This window comes from Diaphorina citri, unplaced genomic scaffold (genome assembly GCF_000475195.1).
Source record: "Diaphorina citri unplaced genomic scaffold, Diaci psyllid genome assembly version 1.1 scaffold148, whole genome shotgun sequence".
NCBI classification, from domain to species: domain Eukaryota; kingdom Metazoa; phylum Arthropoda; class Insecta; order Hemiptera; family Psyllidae; genus Diaphorina; species Diaphorina citri.
Window position 1 is genome coordinate 42,948 of NW_007377585.1, and position 19,495 is coordinate 62,442.

The window sequence follows — 19,495 nt, forward strand, 5'->3', positions numbered from 1 at the left end:
TAGGTGTACAACAGAAGAACATAAATACCCTCCTGTAACAATGGAGGTGTCACAAATGTCTCCACTTAGTCCTCAGCCCACATAATAATCAACATGGCCTCGCTATAAGGTAGCAAAATCGTCTAAATCACGTCAAACTATATTCACTTTATTGTGAGCAACTATTGGCGACAGTTGGCGAGAGATCTCGATGTGCTTTGCAAAAATTTATCGAAACGAAACGAAAACGCCTATCGAACATTTTTCAGAAAATGAGATTTTTTTAAAGGAGGTTAACGTTCTGTATAACTTTATTTCTTTCTAAGATTGTACCTTGGAACCACTTTTGCATTACTTCAAGGCATATTCTTCTACATCCATGCTTATCCAGGAACGGATAAGTTCGGTCAGAAAATTTCCGCCCCGGCCGGGATTTGAACCCAGTACTTCCAGGTTGAGAGTCAGTGCTCTTGACCACTCAGCCACAGAGATAGCTGTTGAGGTTTTTAGTGAAGGAGATATATAGCCCTTCATTTGGCGACAAAGGAGTCTGCGAGATATCACATTCTCGGACTCCTGACGCCATGCTCTACAGCGAAAACGGTTTAAAAGTTTGCAAAGTATTTGTTTGGCAGTGTCATTTCTTCAACGACGATTTACAAGAGACTGGAACTTTTGCTCCAATGAAACTTCACTGTTCGATAACGAACTAAAAAAAAAAAAGAACTGAAGAAGAAGAAGAAGATCAAGAAGGCTAAGAAGAAGATCAGCGACAACAAATTAGTATAAACACTGACTCCGGGATTCGAACGAGGTCTTATAGGACAAGAAAAGGACACTCATTAAATTCTATGTAATACTCAATATTCCGGGCGAGAAGAAAAAAAGAAGCCACATATTAAGGTTTTTGGCCCATCGCCCAGTGCTAACCCATAAATCAAGCAAAGAAAAGAAACTCGCCGCACACAGAGGGAACACAGGTAAAAGAGAAGAAATTGATAATGTGGGAATCTCGAGTCCGTATACGGGGTGACCCAATGCGTTCGTATCCCCCCCCCCCATGGGGACACAGACAGAAATGATACAATAGAATATACCTAATATACTCTGTTTATCCTGCCAGAATGAGAGACAGTCTACTTCCCCAGGTACGGCATTTCTCGTATTTGTCCACCATAAAATTTGTAAACATGGCGTCTCCACCATTTTTTGTGCCTGAAACATAGTGTATTAGTGGATGTGGCTAAAATACAATGGGTTAGGAGGCACATCCACCAATCCAATACAACGCATTGGTGTATGTGCCAAATACACAACGATTTTTTTTTTTCTTTTTTCTTGTGACAAAAAGACAAAAACCTACGTTCCTATAACCATCGGTCATAAGAACGTAGGCGCTATAGCTGTTGTATTTTCTATAAAACTATACAACCTAAAACCAACCTCAGTGGTGTAGTGGTTAGCACAGTGGACTCTGGATCTGGAGGTTGGTGGTTCGAGTCCTAGTCAAGTCATTAAATTTAACGTAGTTCATCAAGCGAGGAAGGACATTTGTGACAAGTATTTAATGCTCAACACGATTAAAATTCCTTCCTATAAAACTATACAATACAGGAGTATGGGAAACATAAATACCTACTTATATACCACCCTGTCGAAGTTCCTATTGAACCACTGTACTGCAGATTGTCAGGCGGTCTGTTTGAGGCCACCCAAGCTAATCTGTCGTCAAGACCTGTGCTAACCACAACAAAAATGGCCTATCTATCTCACAAGATATATCATAAAATCGGAATGAAACAGTACGGTGTAACCGGATCGGTTCAAATCTAATAACGCACTCAGCCGCGGGAGGTCCACTTACAGAATTTAATGAGTTTCCAAATCATCTGTTTCATTTCCGAGATTCCTCATGGCCCACGTGCCCCAGAGGGAAACAATGAAATTGAAAACATTTCAAATCAATTATTCCTCGACCTCTGGAATAATAGACATTAGGGAGCGCGCCGCACTAATGACTTATGATTAGAAACGGCCCACGTGCCCCAGAGGGAAACAATGAGATTGAAAACATTTCAAATCAATTATTCCTCGACCTCTGGAATAATAGACATTAGGGAGCGCGCCGCACTAATGACTTATGATTAGAAATGTTTTTGAGTATCACCAAGCACGGTGTTAAGCCCTGTACATACGCTACGACATGTCTCCCAACTTTTTTTCCAAGAGGTTTGATAGAGGGAACTTGTACTGCTAAGGTCTTATCGTCCCGAAATCAAAGAGAGAAGGAAGGCAGGATAGGAGAAAGCTATTCCCTGTTTTATAATCCCACAGCTAGACGCAAGTCTATACCCTCTGTAATACCTACGTCGCGTCCCCTTGCCAGACAGTCCCAACTCGGTCTGCCTACCTGGTCTTTCCGTCGTTTCTTGTGTACGCGATGTTTGCCCAAAATTTCGCTCGTTTAGACCTGAATTCCGCCTATAAATCGCACAAAGCAAAGATCTATCGAAAGACCAGGATGGAAAGACCATCAAGTTGGGAGATATGTCACAGCCTGTGTACCGGGCTTTGGGAATGTCATTATCGTGTAGAACAATGTACAGTAGTTATGCCATTGAAGTCGGCATTGACTATTTGGTTCGGTTTCTGTTTGTCTCCATAACGTCTGAAGTGTTCTCTGGGTTTCATTTTGTACCGATATTCAAATATATTTTTATCGGGTCTGTCTCTAGTTCGTCTGCTTCATACACTCTTTAGATTTCAAAGATTGATATTATACCTAAGGTATATATCTACCTAAGGTATATCTATTTAGGTCACTACTAGAGGGTGGTCTTAGATAAGATGGGAAATCTACCACCTAGAAACTTTTCTTTCTATCATTTTTGGCTCGTATTGTTGGGTATCTTAAACAACACTATTGCGAATTTAAAAATAAAGGGAACCAAACCAACCTCAATGCTATTGTCATTAACATAAAAGCCAAAGACCATTAAGATGGTTAGTATAGGGATCTTTCCTTGTCCGTTTCAAATCATCTAAGTATCTGATCAAAATCAGTTGGTCACAGACCCAAAATGGTTCGAATTGATAGCCGTATCGTATGAAGCACGCTCAATGCTCCTAATATATCTATAGACTATAACTATACTGTTTTTGAGAATCGAGTATTAGATAGACAGAAGGACGACGAATTTTGAGCGGATACTTTTGTCGTGTCCGAATAGTAAACTCTAAAGTTGTCCACACATAGTCGACCGGCCGTCGATCGACATCGATTTCGAATGAACCGTACACTCTGCCTCGACAACATAGATTTACCTGGTCGATCGACGCGACGGCCTGTCGAAGTTTGGACACACCTTTACCCCGATTCAAAGTGGTTCATTCAGTTTGGTTGTCGATTGGAGTAACTTTTGTTCTCCTTCAAGGAGTAGGTACTCGGGATTTTTATGTCGTTTATCGAGTTTTATGCCGAAGGAACTTATTATTGAATGGATATAGGTACTTATTATTATTGAAATAAAAACGGCCGTGGAACACTCATCTTTTAAAATTAAAAAATACCAAGTTTTCAAGTAGTGAAAGTCAAAGGTTCAATCTTTCCATTACATCTACAGTTGTTTTTTGTTCGCTCTCTCTAATATCAGGATCAGTGATCATTTCACAAAGGATGCAAATACTGGAGATTCTGGTTCGAATCCAGGCGTGAGGACATTTAATAATTCAGTCATTGGGTATCGCCGGCGTAACTCAAAGGAAACCTGTAGATGCCTTTTCTTCCATGTCCTCGCAGCTATTATTGAAAAGTCATCCGGTAACAGATCCAACCTCGCTTTTACTCTAGACGATCGAATACGTTGTTATAATTTTTGTTTTGTGTAAGAAGAAGAGTAATGTTTTGAACTGTAATGTGTGAACGCTCGATTACATGTGTAAAGTACACAATAGCTCTGTGGTTTTGTATAGCCCGACTTTTAATATTCCTAGGTTTACAAAAGAGACTGCCAGAGAATAGAAATCTCTTTCGTCTCTTCTCTTTTGACAATGGATTTTATTTATTGGATTTAATGAGCTCATGGAAGAGAAAAAAAGTAGTCCAGGTCCCTTTTGAACGGGGCGGGATGTCCCCTCTTGACGACAGATTAGCTTGGGTGGCCTCAAACAGACCGCCTGACAATCTGCAGTACAGTGGTTCAATAGGAACTTCGACAGGGTGGAATGTATTTATGTTTCCCATACTCCTGTATAGTATTATAGAAAATACAACAGCTATAGCGCCTACGTTCTTATGACCGATGGCTATAGGGTTTTTGTCTTTTTGTTACAGGAAAAGAAGATTTTTTAGATTTAGATTTAATATGGTACATTTATTTTAACAAAAATTAAACTTTACAATAAAGCATCTCCTAAGCTAAGCCCTAACCGCTTTCGGTTAGTGTAAATCACACTCAGTTATCAATATTGTTGAGATAATAATCAGCCTCCAAAAGTTGCTCGACCGGGCGTCGATAGACAATTTGAATCTTCATATCAAAAAACATCTCTAGCATTTACTTTCCTCATGTCAATTCTGTCCAATCTGACAGGAAACCAATCGTTTGATATCTGTCCATTGATTTGAGCCGATTAAAAAATTAAATCAAAGGATGACACCTTGAAGGCAAACGAAGAGGAAGCGAGAGATGAAAAAATCCGTGTGATCCATTCAACCAACAATGAAATAACTGCAGAAAACACATGTATTTTGATACATTATTATCTTGCGGCCCACCACCTTTCTAATCCCACATCAAAACCATCATACAAGACATAAAACCTAATCTTCTTTTGACATAATAACTTCTAGTTTTTTGTCAAAAAGAACAAGTTCGATTGTTGATCCTTCGTATTAAGGAATTCCTTATTTTTATTAGTTTTTATCAATGAAATTTCCAACGGCTATGTATAGTTTGGTGTTGAATAGGATCCTGGAGTACAACATCCACTGTGTTACCTTTGTATTTCTGTGTTATCTTTACCTTCTCCTCATCTTCTGACTTTTACAAAGTCGGTGTGGATTGTATAGTTTGGTGTTGAATAGGATCGTGGAGTACAACATCCACTGTGTTACCTTTGTATTTCTGTGTTATCTTTACCTTCTCCTCATCTTCTGACTTTTACAAAGTCGGTGTGGTCTTTGTGCGTGGAATCTTCCGGGTAAATGAATCTTTTGTCGAGTTGATTTATATCGAACCCAGGACTCTGCGGTGGTGTGCCCTGTTGACACGTCTGTTATCTCGCCGTCGGGTGGTCCTCTTAACCCGTTGGGTGATCGGAGGAGTCTGTTTAGAAGAGAGTATGATTTAGAATCAAATGCTATCCTCACGGAAGACCACAAATGAGATACAGGGATAAGATCAAAGCAGATTTGAAGGAGAAAAACTTGGATTGGAAAAACTCGCCCGAAACCGAGCTTCGGAGAAGTCCGTTTAGAAGAGAGTATGATTTAGAATCAAATGCTATCCTCATGGAAGACCACAAATGAGATACAGGGATAAGATCAAAGCAGATTTGAAGGAGAAAAACTTGGATTGGAAAAACTCGCCCGAAACCGAGCAGCTTGGAAAAAGAGACATGAAATGTCGACCCCACTTGAATGCGAAAAGACCAAGTAAAAAGAAGAAGAAGAAGAAGAAGAAGTTAAAACTGAAAGTTAAAACTGAAGTGCCTAATCTATTTCAATTCAAATCAAAATGAAATTCATTCCTGTTAAATTTCAAGACATGAGCGGGTTAATCTCCAACAGGGTGCTATAATGAATGTTAGTTCTGTACACATAGATCATTTCTTTCAATTAATATCTTGCTACATTCAAAAGAAGAAAAAAAAAATCGTTGTCTGTTTGGCACATACACCAATGCGTTGTATTGCATTGGTGGATGTGCCTCCTAACCCATTGTATTTTAGCCACATCCACTAATACACTATGTTTTAGGCACAAATGGTGGAGACGCCGCCAAGTTTACAAATTTTATGGTGGACAAATACGAGAAATGCCGTACCTGGGGAAGTAGACTGTCTCTCATTCTGGCAGGACAAACAAGGTATTTATATTCTATTCTATCTGTGTCCCCATGGGGGGGGGGATACGAACGCATTGGGTCACCCCGTATACAGACTCGAGATTCCCACATTATCAATTTCTTCTCTTTTACCTGGTGCGAAAAGACCAAGTAGAAAGAAGAAGAAGAAGAAGAAGAAGAAGAAGAAGAAGAAGAAGAAGAAGAAGAAGAAGAAGAAGAAGAAAGTTAAAACTGAAGTGCCTAATCTAGGTATTTCAATTCAAATCAATTCAATGAAATTCATTCCTGTTAAATTTCTAGACATGAGCGGGTTAATCTCCAACAGGGTGCTATAATGAATGTTAGTTCTGTACACATAGATCATTTCTTTCAATTAATATCTTGCTCGTATCTCTCTCTAACACAGACCATTCCAGTCATTCTATCTCTCTCTAACGCATACCATTTCAGTTTTTCTATCTCGCCCTTTCATTGTGCATGTAATTAATACTCTTGCTTGGAAAAAAAGAAGAAAAAATATCAATATGACTACTAATACACTTAAATATTATTCTTAGCCCTTTGTTAACCCACAAGTTCTTTTTTGTCTGCAAATTAGTTTTGCAATATTTCATGGCAACTTGAACCGAGTGGATAGTCTGATCTGGGATCAGTGATAGTTACCAGTAGTGTGTTGCTGTGTGCGCTATGGGCTAATCATGTCAAATGTATAGTAGTGTATAGGGATTTTCTGTTTGTATGTCTGTCTGCGTAGACCTAACTGCTAGAGGGAAAATCATTTTTCGTGACGTTAATAAGACTATTTATTTCAACGTCATACAAGAAACATTGAAGTTCAAGATTCTCTAAATTTATGTAGATCAGCGTTATGTTCTTTGCAAAATGAGCCATCTGGGTATTAGATAAAATTTACCCTATTTCTATGTATCTTAACACTCGTATTCTAATGAACATCAAATAATGAAAAAAGGTTAAGAAAAAGCTTACCTCCAAGGATTCCGTCGATTTTGCTGTGTGCGCTATGAGCTAATCATGTCAAATGTATAGTAGTATAATTATATAGGGATTTTCTGTTTGTATATCTGTCTGTCTGCGTAGACCTAACTGCTAGAGGAAAAATCATATTTCGTAACGTTAATAAGACTATTTAAGGGGGGTTTTCAACGTCATACAAGAAATATTGAAGTTCAAGATTCTCTAAATTTATGTAGATCAGTAGCGTATTTTCCTTTCTTAATGTTAATGTGCATTAGCTTAATTCGAATTTTTCTTTCTCAAATTAATGTTAATGTACATTAACTTCCCCTCCTCTCCTTTCACGAAATTTTGTAATGTGGCTTTTTTTCTCACATTACGATCCGCCATCTTCTTTTACATTAGGAATATAGGAAGTTTTGGCGGTAAAATTTAAAATTTCATCAGCTGATATTTTTCAATCGTCAATTTTTACCCCCACTACCAAACTTTTATCCCCACCACCGAAAAACGTAATGTTAATGCACATTAACATTAAGAAAGGAAAATACGCTACAGGCTACAGCTTTATGTTCTTTGCAAAATGAGCCATCTGGGTATTAGATAAAATTTAACCTATTTCTCTATGTATCTTAACACTCGTATTCTAATGAACATCAAATAATGAAAAAAGGTTAAGAAAAAGCTTACCTCCAAGGATTCCGTCGATTGAATAATCACTACCTCGAATTTCGCCACGTAGGAATTTGCTGATGGCTGTTTCGCTAGGAATATTGTCAGTGCACACTCCATCCTGAGGGAAAGCCAAGAGAAACAATTAAGAGTTATTAGATTAGGCAGGTACATTATACTGATAATGCTCATTTTTTTCACTATCCAATATCTCTGTGTCGTCTCTGCATGAGTGCGGATAACTTGCGGGATTCAGGTGATACGCTGTGACAAAGGTCCTAGGTCCTAGGTTCAAGTCTCGCTTAGTTTTACAAGTACCTTTTAAGACATGGTGGTACAACATTGGAAGACGTAAAAAAGTGTTAATGCTTTTACAAAATCATACTTTAACATTGGCATAACACTATAGGAGACAAATCCCATGGATATCATAAATCTAAGAGCATTTGATCAACTCAATACCTGGACAAGTGGACACCTACTCGTATATACTGAGTAGAATGTCCTCTGCTCATCACACACATACCATCACAAGTTCATGGTGTCCATAGTGTACGTAAATTTCTCACCTCACGCGCGTGTAATGGTCAAAGTCATATTCCTGGTGTTAAGCCTGGGTCACACGCTCCTAATAAAATTGTCTCCAGGTCTTGTGGAGCTAGTGTGAAGGCCAGTGTGAAGAAAATGATTTGGGTTCAGTCTAGTATTTCATCTTTACATCAAGTAAGAAGTACCCTAAAACAGTTCTTAGCACTAACCCCATTGGTGCAGTGGTTAACGCTGGAGGTTGGTGGTTCGAGTCCAAGTCATGTCATAAAATTCAGCTAGGTGTAATAATTGGGGAACGGTAGGTATTTGTGACAAGCATTTAGGTATACTTCAATCAAGCTTTAAGTATTGTTAACTGCTTAACACACTTAAAAATTCCTCCTACTCTTAGCTTTTCGATATACAATCACGTTAAATCTCTATTAAACCAAATTATCGTAACGTGTGTACCAAGCTTTATAGGTTGCTATGAGGTGTCAGAGTTGAGGATCCTCTCTATCTATGAGGCAGGTCATTAGGGAACTTGCGAGCCCCCCCGAAGATATTATCTGGTGAGAATGTGGGAGGTCTTGGTACCAAACTGTCTGGTGATGACTTCTAAAGTCACCCTGAGGCCACATTCCAGCTAACATCGAAAAGAATGTTTAGTAGAGTATTACTTTAATGGTGAAGATTCGGGTTGTATTTTATTATTCTTGGATTTCTACAAGATATTAAAGATATACGCATATGAAAATGTAGAGTAGGTATATTACCTATACTATGAACTATGAAATTAAGATTCATCGTAAATACGAAAAGTAACCAAAGTCTCGTAAATACGAAACCAATAATTAGGTAATGAAGTGGATGTGCCCAATATTTGTCTAGAAATAAATTAATGTAGTCACCTACCTTTTCACAAAATGTTCATTTAGAATTGGTGGATGTGTTAAATGATTATTTGTAACTAGAGGATGTGTGAATGTGTCAAATTTCCATCTAGCAAATGGTTCACATAAGAAGACATTAGTTTGTCTTGTGTAAATGTGGATTATGTATAGGCACTTTAGAAACTTTTGGCCAAAACGGCTCACCATTTTTACAGAAAATGGCTCACCATACTCTTATAGATTTTTCCATCCACAGAAAACCTCCTCCATCATGTCGAAGTCCATATTCCTAATTTCGTACATTTCACCAGTTCTATCTTCTTTGTTCGAATCCAACAAGAGATTCTGAAGATAAATCCTTTCCTCTCATCCACTCTTGAATCTCATTGGCTCAGATTAAAGAATTAAGACGTGTAGATCTCGTATATCATTATCCTTTTAGTAGAGTATTACTTTAATGGTGGAGATTCGGGTTGTATTTTATTATTCTTGGACTTCTACAAGATATTAAAGATATATGAAAATGTAGAGTAGGTATATTATACTATGAACTATGAAATTCATCGTAAATACGAAAAGTAACCAAAGTCTCGTAAATACGAAACCAATAATTAGGTAATGAAGTGCACGTGCCAAATATTTGTCTAGAAATAAATTAATGTAGTCACCTACCTTTTTACAAAATGATCATTTAGAATTGGTGGATGTGTTAAATGATTATTTGTAACTAGAGGATGTGTGAATGTGTCAAATTTCCATCTAGCAAATGGTTCACATAAGAAGACATTAATTAGTTTGTCTTGTGTAAATGTGGATTATGTATAGGCACTTTAGAAACTTTTGGGCAAAACGGCTCACTATTTTTACAGATGATCCCATACTCTTATAGATTTTTCCATCCACAGAAAACCTACTCCATCATGTCGAAGTCCATATTACTAATTTCGTACATATCACCAGTTCTATCTTCTTTGTTCGAATCCAACAAGAGATTCTAAAGATAAATCCTTTCCTCTCATCCACTCTTGAATCTCATTGGCTCAGATTAAAGAATTAAGACGTGTAGATCTCGTATATCATTATCCTACAATCAAATACACGATTCAAGACAACATATATCTATCCTATACATTACGAAAACTAAAAACACCAAAGCATCCTGGCATTACCAAACACCACGAGATGGGTTCACTCGTTGTCAATCCACTAACGTTATAAGGTGCTGAGTGGTAACGTTATATGCATATAGATATCTCCGGACTCAATGAATGAAGAAGAGAATTGCCCGAGGCAGTTTGTATTCCAATCCACGAGTGAATTTATGTCAGTTCACAATATTTAATCATTACATGTTTGTTTTTATCAATACTCATAGATTGTGTAACAGTCAGTGAAAATAGTAAAGCATCAACGGCCATATTCTAGTTTGACTGTTCTTGAAATCGAAAGCCCATGATGAAATCAAAGTTCTTGCAAAAGAGTTAACATACATACTTACCTAAGTAAGTAAAAATATGGGAAGAAATAAATAAAGAGTTGATTGGAAAAATGCTAATGGAAAGCTTACCTAGGATGCCATCAATGGAGTGGTTCTTCCTATCACAGTCGTCTCGTCTGCCTCCTCTCAGCAATCTACTGATTGAACTGACTGACGGGGCACTATTCTTGTCACAGATTCCATCCTGCTGAGAGAAAAACCAAACAAAAACCTATTAGAACATAAATTTCGACCATCGACCACATATTACTGGTCGACTACTAAAACTTCCTAGATTAATATATGAGTAGTCAATGTTTAGGAAGTCATTAGGCATCAAAATATCCCGGTACACCCTTGAACCGTATCTAAAGAATCACTAAAAAGCTGGATATAAGATTAAGAGAAAATTAGGAATTATGTGCTAGGTTCTACCAAGAGAGTTAGTAAACAGCACCCACCTTAACAAGTCTGTCGCGGATTTCCCAGCTGAAGATCCCCGGATTGGTTTTCTTATATTCTTCTATTCTCTTCTCAACATCAGGAGTGGCTACTCTGGGTTTACTTCCGCCGATGACTCCCGGCCGAATGCTGCCCGTTTCTTGATAGCGGTTCAAAATTTTCGACACACACCCGTGACTAACTCTCAACTGTCGGGATATCACGCACGGCCGAACACCGGCCGCAGCCATTTCTACGATTTTCAATCGGATGTGATTCGGCAAAGGTCGGCCGTTGATGAACACACCGCCCAGTTGATTCACTCTGCCTTGGCCTGAAACAAGATTACATTCGGTAACTCGGATTGTACATTTAGGTATATTATTTATTTTGCCAAGACTCCAAGACATTCATGAAATGTTAGGTAATGATATGTGGATCATGTGAGATGATGTGCTAATAGTTGCAATGAGGTTGACACACACCCGTGACTAACTCTCAACTGTCGGGATATCACGCACGGCCGAACACCGGCCGCGGCCATTTCTACGATTTTCAATCGGATGTGATTCGGCAAAGGTCGGCCGTTGATAAACACACCTCCTAGTTGATTCATCCGTCCCTGACCTGTGGGTGAGAAGAAACTTGATTAATTTAAATATATCTACTACTTATAGCAAGTTAATAGAATCATTTAAACCTATTTATTTACGCGTGGACGTGTTTCGTCATTAAAAATTCCATGGACCATGGTCCAGTTGGCGGAGATCAAACTGTACCTTCTAAAATCTACAATACCTATTTATAAATAGGTCCTTTTTAAAAGCTACAGAAGATAAATCGAAACACATTTAAAATGCAAGCAAAGTACACGAACTCTCAGCAGTTTTGAAACATCAGAAAATCAATTAGGTAACCCACAAGAAGAGCCACGACCGGCCGCTGCCATTTCTACAATTTTCAATCGGATGTGATTCGGCAAAGGTCGGCCGTTGATAAACACACCTCCTAGCTGATTCATCCGTCCCTGACCTGTGGGTGAGAAGAAACTTGATTGACTTAAATATATCTACTACTAATAGCAAGTTAATAGAATCATTTAAACCTATTTATTTACCCATGGACGTGTTTCGTCATTAAAAATTCCATGGACCATGGTCCAGTTGGCGGACATAAAACTTTACCTTCTAAAATCTACATTACCTATATATTTATAAATAGATCCTTTTTAAAAGCTACAGAAGATAAATCGAGCCACATTTAAAATGCAAGCAAAGTACACGAACTCTCAGCAGTTTTGAAACATCAGAAAATCAATTAGGTAACCCACAAGAAGAGCCACGATTTGTCTTCTGACTAGCGGAGTCCAACTTTAGGACAGAAAGACAGATTAGTCCTCATGAATAACCCCTGGCTTTCTGTTGATAGAAGTCCGTGCTGATACTGAAACGTCGTCTGACTAATAGACGAAGATTTTTCACAACTCCAACAACGGTTATTTGTTCGAGGCGGCTTAGATTGTTTGTCTTATGGCCGGGGCCACAAGTGAGCGTATTTGGATTAACCTCGGATTGCATGAGCAATCCTGATTGGTTGATTTCAAAAAATTTCAGCCAATCAGATTGCTTAAACGGAGTTTAAACTCACTTTTTGGCCCCCCGGCCTTAGTGGATGGGCCAAAATAAACGTTCATTTTGATATCTGAATGAGTGAAAGTGTTTTTCAACGACTTGTGCCAAATTTCTGTTGTGCGCTCTGAAATCATCTCTTTAATAAAGATAGTCCTGAATTATCCAGCATTGAAATAGCGTCGGGTTTAAAATCGAGATGGATCAAATCTTCATTACATGATATCCTATCTGGGTATTTATTTAGGTTTTGCATGAATTTTATTATGTGGATTGATAGAATTTGCAAAGCGTTGACGACTGGATAGTAGGTACATATGGGGTGGAACAGAACCGTACATAATTATTCTTTGCTATGAACATAGGACTCAATGTTCAGAATAAATATATCGAATCTGTGACCACTTTCTGTGAACACTGATGCTATGTCTAAGTAGGTATAATTATATGGAATCTGTGAACTCAGTATTGATGTCCAGAATATGGAGGTCTGATGTGAATTCAGTATTCCTGATGTCCGTGTGAATACTGTATATTGATGTCCAAGTATGGAATCTGTGAACGCATTTCTCAATGTACATCAGGACATGGCCATTGAGTCCATCAGGATATACTCGTATTTATTCAATTTGTGAACATGGCTGGTATTTGATGATCGGAATACCTATGTGTAATTTGATGAGAGTATTTAAGTACACAGCCACACAGGTGATGTATTTGGATTTTGGTTGTCCAGGATAAGGAACACTGCCTTAGAGAACGTTCATAAGCAAGTTATCAGTGTTATCACTCTATACTAGTCAAAATCTAACACTTTCTTGATTCTTATCCATTGTGTTTAAATGTCTTTATATTACCACAAAACTATAGGTAATATTAAGAACAAAGTTACATAAATAGAAAGAGAACAACTTCTCAATGATATGATGAGCAAAACCTCCTGCTCATGTTCACATTAGGAGAGAAATTTAATTCACTTCACACATCGCAGCTTCAATTTTCTGCTTAATTGTGAACTTTAATCAGTCCCACAGGAAAACAATGGAAGAACAGAGAGTGATGGTGTTTGAAATGTCATGTCGTTAGTAAGTTTAATGATGTGGATACCTAGTGCTTGTGGATGAGAAGAGTAAGTGTAAATGATGGTCTCCGCCGTTTGATGGCGCAAGTGTTGGGTAAGTTTGTTCCGTGTGACTGCAGTCTTGATCAAATGGTGTTTTTCGCCTGCTTTCCTTATTGAAGCTGTTTTACGTACGTTTGTTAAGTTTTACGTTTTCAAACCAAGTTTTCTGCTATCCAAGCCTAGCTGTTGTAAGCCACCCACGTTATTGTAGGGATGTAGGGACTCTTCTAATTTTCGAGAAATTATACCTATCAATTACAATGTTTTCTTATTATTGATTTCAACCGCCATGTCATTAAGCATTGGATGAGAAGAGTAAGTGATGGTACCTTGTGCTTGTGGATTAGAATTTATAGTTAGTGATGGTCTCCGCCGTTTTGATGGTGCAAGTGTTGGGTAAGTTTGTTCCGTATGACTATACAGTCTTTATCAAAATGGTGTTCTTCGCCTGCTTTCCTTATTGAAGCTGTTTTACGTACGTTTGTTAATTTTTACGTTTTCAAACCAAGTTTCCTGCTATCCAAGCCTAGCTGTTGTAAGCCGTCTACGTTATTGTAGGGACTCTTCTAATTTTCGAGAAATTATACCTATCAATTACAATGTTTTCTTATTATTGATTTCAACCGCCATGTCATTAAGCAGTTAAATTATACAAAGGCTAGAACCTGGAGAAGGTCAGTGGTCAGAGTTCCTTTCTTCTTTTCAATCATTGATGCACAAGTTTATAGCCTTGCCCCGCCCATTCATCTGCTCATTGTGTCCATAAAAGCTCCTACATGAGGTCCAAATTACCTTCTGGAATTACACACATTAGCTGTTTGCAGATAATTCTGAAAACTCAGTAGCCAGGGCCGCGGACACAGTTGATAATCAATTTCTTTAATTTCCAACTACGAACAGTATTTAGCAACATGTAAGCCATTCAGGAGAGTGATTATCCCACATAATAGCACATTTCAAAGTTTTGATATTTAACTCCACACATCAGAAATTCGCTGCATAATCATTAGGTACTGGCAGACATTAAGCGCTAAGTGTTGATCTTTATCAAGAAGAAGGAAAATCAAAGAAGACATAATTATAACATTTAAGCAATGAAATGCTTCCGTGCAATATTCACAGGGGTAACATTAAATCTTGAAATACTGATCTTTATCAAGAAGAAGGAAAATCAAAGAAGACATAATTATAACATTTAAGCAATGAAATGCTTCCGTGCAATTCACAGGGGTAACATTAAAAGTCTTGAAATAGGGAGGTAGGACCATGATGTAGGTCTGAGGAGATCTCTGATTCTGAAGGAAGATGGAATTGTGGGTGTTCCGGGCTGGATTTTCGAAGAATATCAAACGATATAAAAGCATACTTAATAAATGCATCTTGAGAGTTGGTCAAGCTTTTCAAACTGAGCGCATTGAATTTGAATTGCTACTATACAGATGCGATTTAACTACTCCGAAAAGTACTCTCAATTCTGTAAATCCCTAGCCACATATGGCTCAAAATCTTGGCAGTCCTACATTTCAGCCTTGCTACCATAAAGTCATATTAATTACATTGAACAACAAATCTTGCAATTCATTGCTCGCATACCCAAATGCATTACGAAATGTATCCTAACTTTAGGACAGAATGACAGATTAGTCCTCATGAATAACCCCTGGCTTTCTGTTGATAGAAGTCCGTGCTGATACTGAAACGTCGTCTGACTAATAGACGAAGATTTTTCACAACTCCAACAACGGTTATTTGTTCGAGGCGGCTTAGATTGTTTGTCTTATGGCCGGGGCCACAAGTGAGCGTATTTGGATTAACCTCGGATTGCATGAGCAATCTTGATTGGTTGATTTCAAAAAATTCCAAAAATTTCAGCCAATCAGATAGCTTAAACGGAGTTTAAACTCACTTTTTGGCCCCCGGCCTTAGTGGATGGGCCAAAATAAACGTTCATTTTGATATCTGAATGAGTGAAAGTCTTTTTCAACGACTTGTGCCAAATTTCTTGGCAAAAGCGGGAGATAGAATTTATAGACAGAGATGTCATTGAACTTATTATTCATATTCCATCTTTTTTTTTATTAAGGTTCTTTACATAACTCACTACCTATTGTGTTTTTACATATCAGGTTCTTATCATCAAGAGCCAAGCTACTTATCAAACGTAATGTCTACCCATACCAGTACACCCTATACCTAGTACCCATATTCATTACAGTCGAAACTGGATATTAGAGAATCCAGGAGACCGATCTTTTTTTTTCTTATATCCAGGTTTCCACTAAATCCAGTTTCTCTTATAATGTGACCTTTGGACGAATTCTCTTACATAGAGGTCCGAGGTAGAGAATTCTCTTATATAGAGGTATATAAGGGGATTCTCTTAAATAGTAGAGGTCCGAGGTAGAGAATTCTCTTATATAGAGGTATATAAGGGGATTCTCTTAAATAGTAGAGGTCCGAGGTAGAGAATTCTCTTATATAGAGGTATATAAGGGGATTCTCTTAAATAGTAGAGGTCCGAGGTAGAGAATTCTCTTATATAGAGGTATATAAGGGGATTCTCTTAAATAGTAGAGGTCCGAGGTAGAGAATTCTCTTATATAGAGGTATATAAGGGGATTCTCTTAAATAGTAGAGGTCCGAGGTAGAGAATTCTCTTATATAGAGGTATATAAGGGGATTCTCTTAAATAGTAGAGGTCCGAGGTAGAGAATTCTCTTATATAGAGGTAAATCGATTACCTTGGACCAGAAAAAAATTCTCTTATATCGAGGTTTTCTCTTATATCCAGGTTTCCCTTATATGGCTGAAATTTTTGGCATTTTTTAAATCAACCAATGAGATTGCTTAATCCGAGGTTAATTCAGATACGCTCACTTGTGGCCCCGGCCATAAAGTCCGATTTTGTGAGGCCTTCAACGAGGTTAAGAACGACCGAAATATTTAAAGTATTTAAACTTTTAAACAGAGTTTTGAATGATTGAAATTGAAGCATTAATTTGGCAAGGATGAAATGTGGAATTAGTGGAGACACCTTTTAAACGTATGAAAACTGAGCTTTTGCTTCGGTTGAAAGTATCTGGTATCTTGAAGCCATCTTTTTTAACACAGAAGCGTTCATAAAACAAGGAGTCGGACTACCGGTTTTGTTTGTTCTCAAGTCAACATCAAGAGCCATTTAGGGTAGTTAAAGGGTCAACTCATTTGAGATTTTCTATTAATATCTTCTCTCATCATTCATTATTTATTCATTTATTCACATGGGTTTGTGAACTTTTTTAACACTAAAATGGCTTCAAATTGAACTTTTATATCAATGAATCTATTATCATATAAAACTGATAAATAGTAATAAATACTCGTATAATAGACTGGTGTACGAGAAGAAGAAAAGGTTAAAGTTTGTCACAACATAGGACCACGTAATGTTTTTTATCCTCAACTCAATAATACGAAAACTTAGATCAATAAAACTGAAAAAGCGTTGAAATTCGGAGCCAGAAATCTTCGAAATTACGAAAAAAATCTAGGTAAAGGTCAAACTACTAAAAATTAGGTAAAACGAGGGGGATTTTTAGCAAAGAGGGTGGAAAAAAACGGAAAATTGGCGTTGAAAAATTACTCCTGTGAATCGGATTTTTCGAATTATTCGGACGCCACCATGAAATCACCGAACGAAACTGATCCATCCGATTTCGAACTAGTGCACTATTGCGAATTTAAAAATAAAGGGAACCAAACCAACCTCAATGCTATTGTCATTAAAATAAAAGCCAAAGACCATTAAGATGGTTAGTATAGGGATCTTTCCTTGTCCGTTTCAAATCATCTAAGTATCTGATCAAAATCAGTTGGTCACAGACCCAAAATGGTTCAAATTGATAGCCGTATCGTATGAAGCACGCTCAATGCTCCTAATATCTATAGACTATAACTATACTGTTTTTGAGAATCGAGTATTAGATAGACAGAAGGACGACGAATTTTGAGCAGATACTTTTATAGTGTCCGAATCTGCTTCTTCTTCATTTTCTTCGCTTTTTCGGGTGTACAGACGGGGTCGGCGGTTTTCCTCAGCCTCTCAATCAGCCCTAACTAGGGTGATTGCTTTGGGCTGACATTTTGTTTTGGCTACAAAATTTGTGTCCGAATAGTAAAATCTAAAGGTGTGTCAACACATAGTCGACCGGCCGTCGATCGACATCGATTTCGAATGAACCGTACACTCTGCCTCGACAACATAGATTTACCTGGTCGATCGACGCGACGGCCTGTCGAAGTTTGGACACACCTTTACGTGGGTCAATTCAAAGTGGTTCATTCAGTTTAGTTGTCGATTGGCGTAAATTCATTTTGTTCTCCTTTAAGGAGTACTCGGGTTTTTTTATGTCGTTTATCGAGTTTTATGCCGAAGGAACTTATTATTAAATGGATACCAAGTTATCAAGTAGTGAAAGTCAAAGGTTCAATATTTCCTTAACATCTACAGTTGTTTTTTGTTCGCTCTCTCTAATATCAGGGATCAGTGATCATTTCACAAAGGATGCAAATGCTGGAGATTCTGGTTCGAATCCAGGCGTGAGGACATTTAATAATTCAGTCGTTGGGTATCGCCGGCGTAACTCAAAGGAAACCTGTAGATGCCTTTTCTTCCATGTCCTCGCAGCTATTATTGAAAAGTCATCCGGTAAATCATTATCCTACAATCAAATACACGATTCAAGACAACATATATCTATCCTATACATTACGAAAACTAAAAACACCAAAGCATCCTAGCATTACCAAACACCACGAGATACGAGATGGGTTCACTCGTTGTCAATCCACCAACGTTATAAGGTGCTGAGTGGTAACGTTATATGCATATAGATATCTCCGGACTCAATGAATGAAGAAGAGAATTGCCCGAGGCAGTTCTCGAATAGGTTATTATAATTTTTGTTTTGTGTAAGAAGAAGAGTAATGTTTTGAACTCTAATGTGTGAACGCTCGATTACATATGTAAAGTACACAATAGCTCTGTGGTTTTGTACCAAACCCGACTTTTAATATTCGTAGGTTTACAAAAGAGACTGCGAGAGAATAGAAATCTCTTTCGTCTCTTCTCTTTTTGACAATGGATTTTATTTATTGGATTTAATGAGCTCATGGAAGAGAAAAAAAGTAGTCCAGGTCCCTTTTGAACGGGGCGGGATGTCCCCTCTTGACGACAGATTAGCTTGGGTGGCCTCAAACAGACCGCCTGACAATCTGCAGTACAGTGGTTCAATAGGAACTTCGACAGGGTGGTATATAAGTAGGTATTTATGTTTCCCATACTCCTGTATTGTATAGTTTTATAGGAAGGAATTTTAATCGTGTTGAGCATTAAATACTTGTCACAAATGTCCTTCCTCGCTTGATGAACTACGTTAAATTTAATGACTTGACTAGGACTCGAACCACCAACCTCCAGATCCAGAGTCCACTGTGCTAACCACTACACCACTGAGGTTGGTTTTAGGTTGTATAGTTTTATAGAAAATACAACAGCTATAGCGCCTACGTTCTTATGACCGATGGCTATAGGGTTTTTGTCTTTTTGTTACAGGAAAAGAAGATTTTTACCTGTGAAATAGAAGTGATTTTTATTTTTTATCATTTGATTATTAGGTGTTTTGTCGTGAGGATGATTTTCACCCGGGGTGAACTTTATCCTCAGATAAGTT

General features: G+C 37.8%; 1 protein-coding gene across 1 annotated transcript in view; it reads right to left on the bottom strand.

Moving 5' to 3' along the window:
- Positions 1–19,495, bottom strand: part of LOC103505059 (protein gooseberry-like) — a 97,502-nt gene that overhangs the window by 11,467 nt on the left and 66,540 nt on the right. Inside the window, exon 4 of the mRNA XM_026820450.1 lies at positions 7,713–7,815. Within this exon, the coding sequence (XP_026676251.1) occupies positions 7,713–7,815 (103 nt within the window). The remainder of the gene's footprint in view (positions 1–7,712; positions 7,816–19,495) is intronic.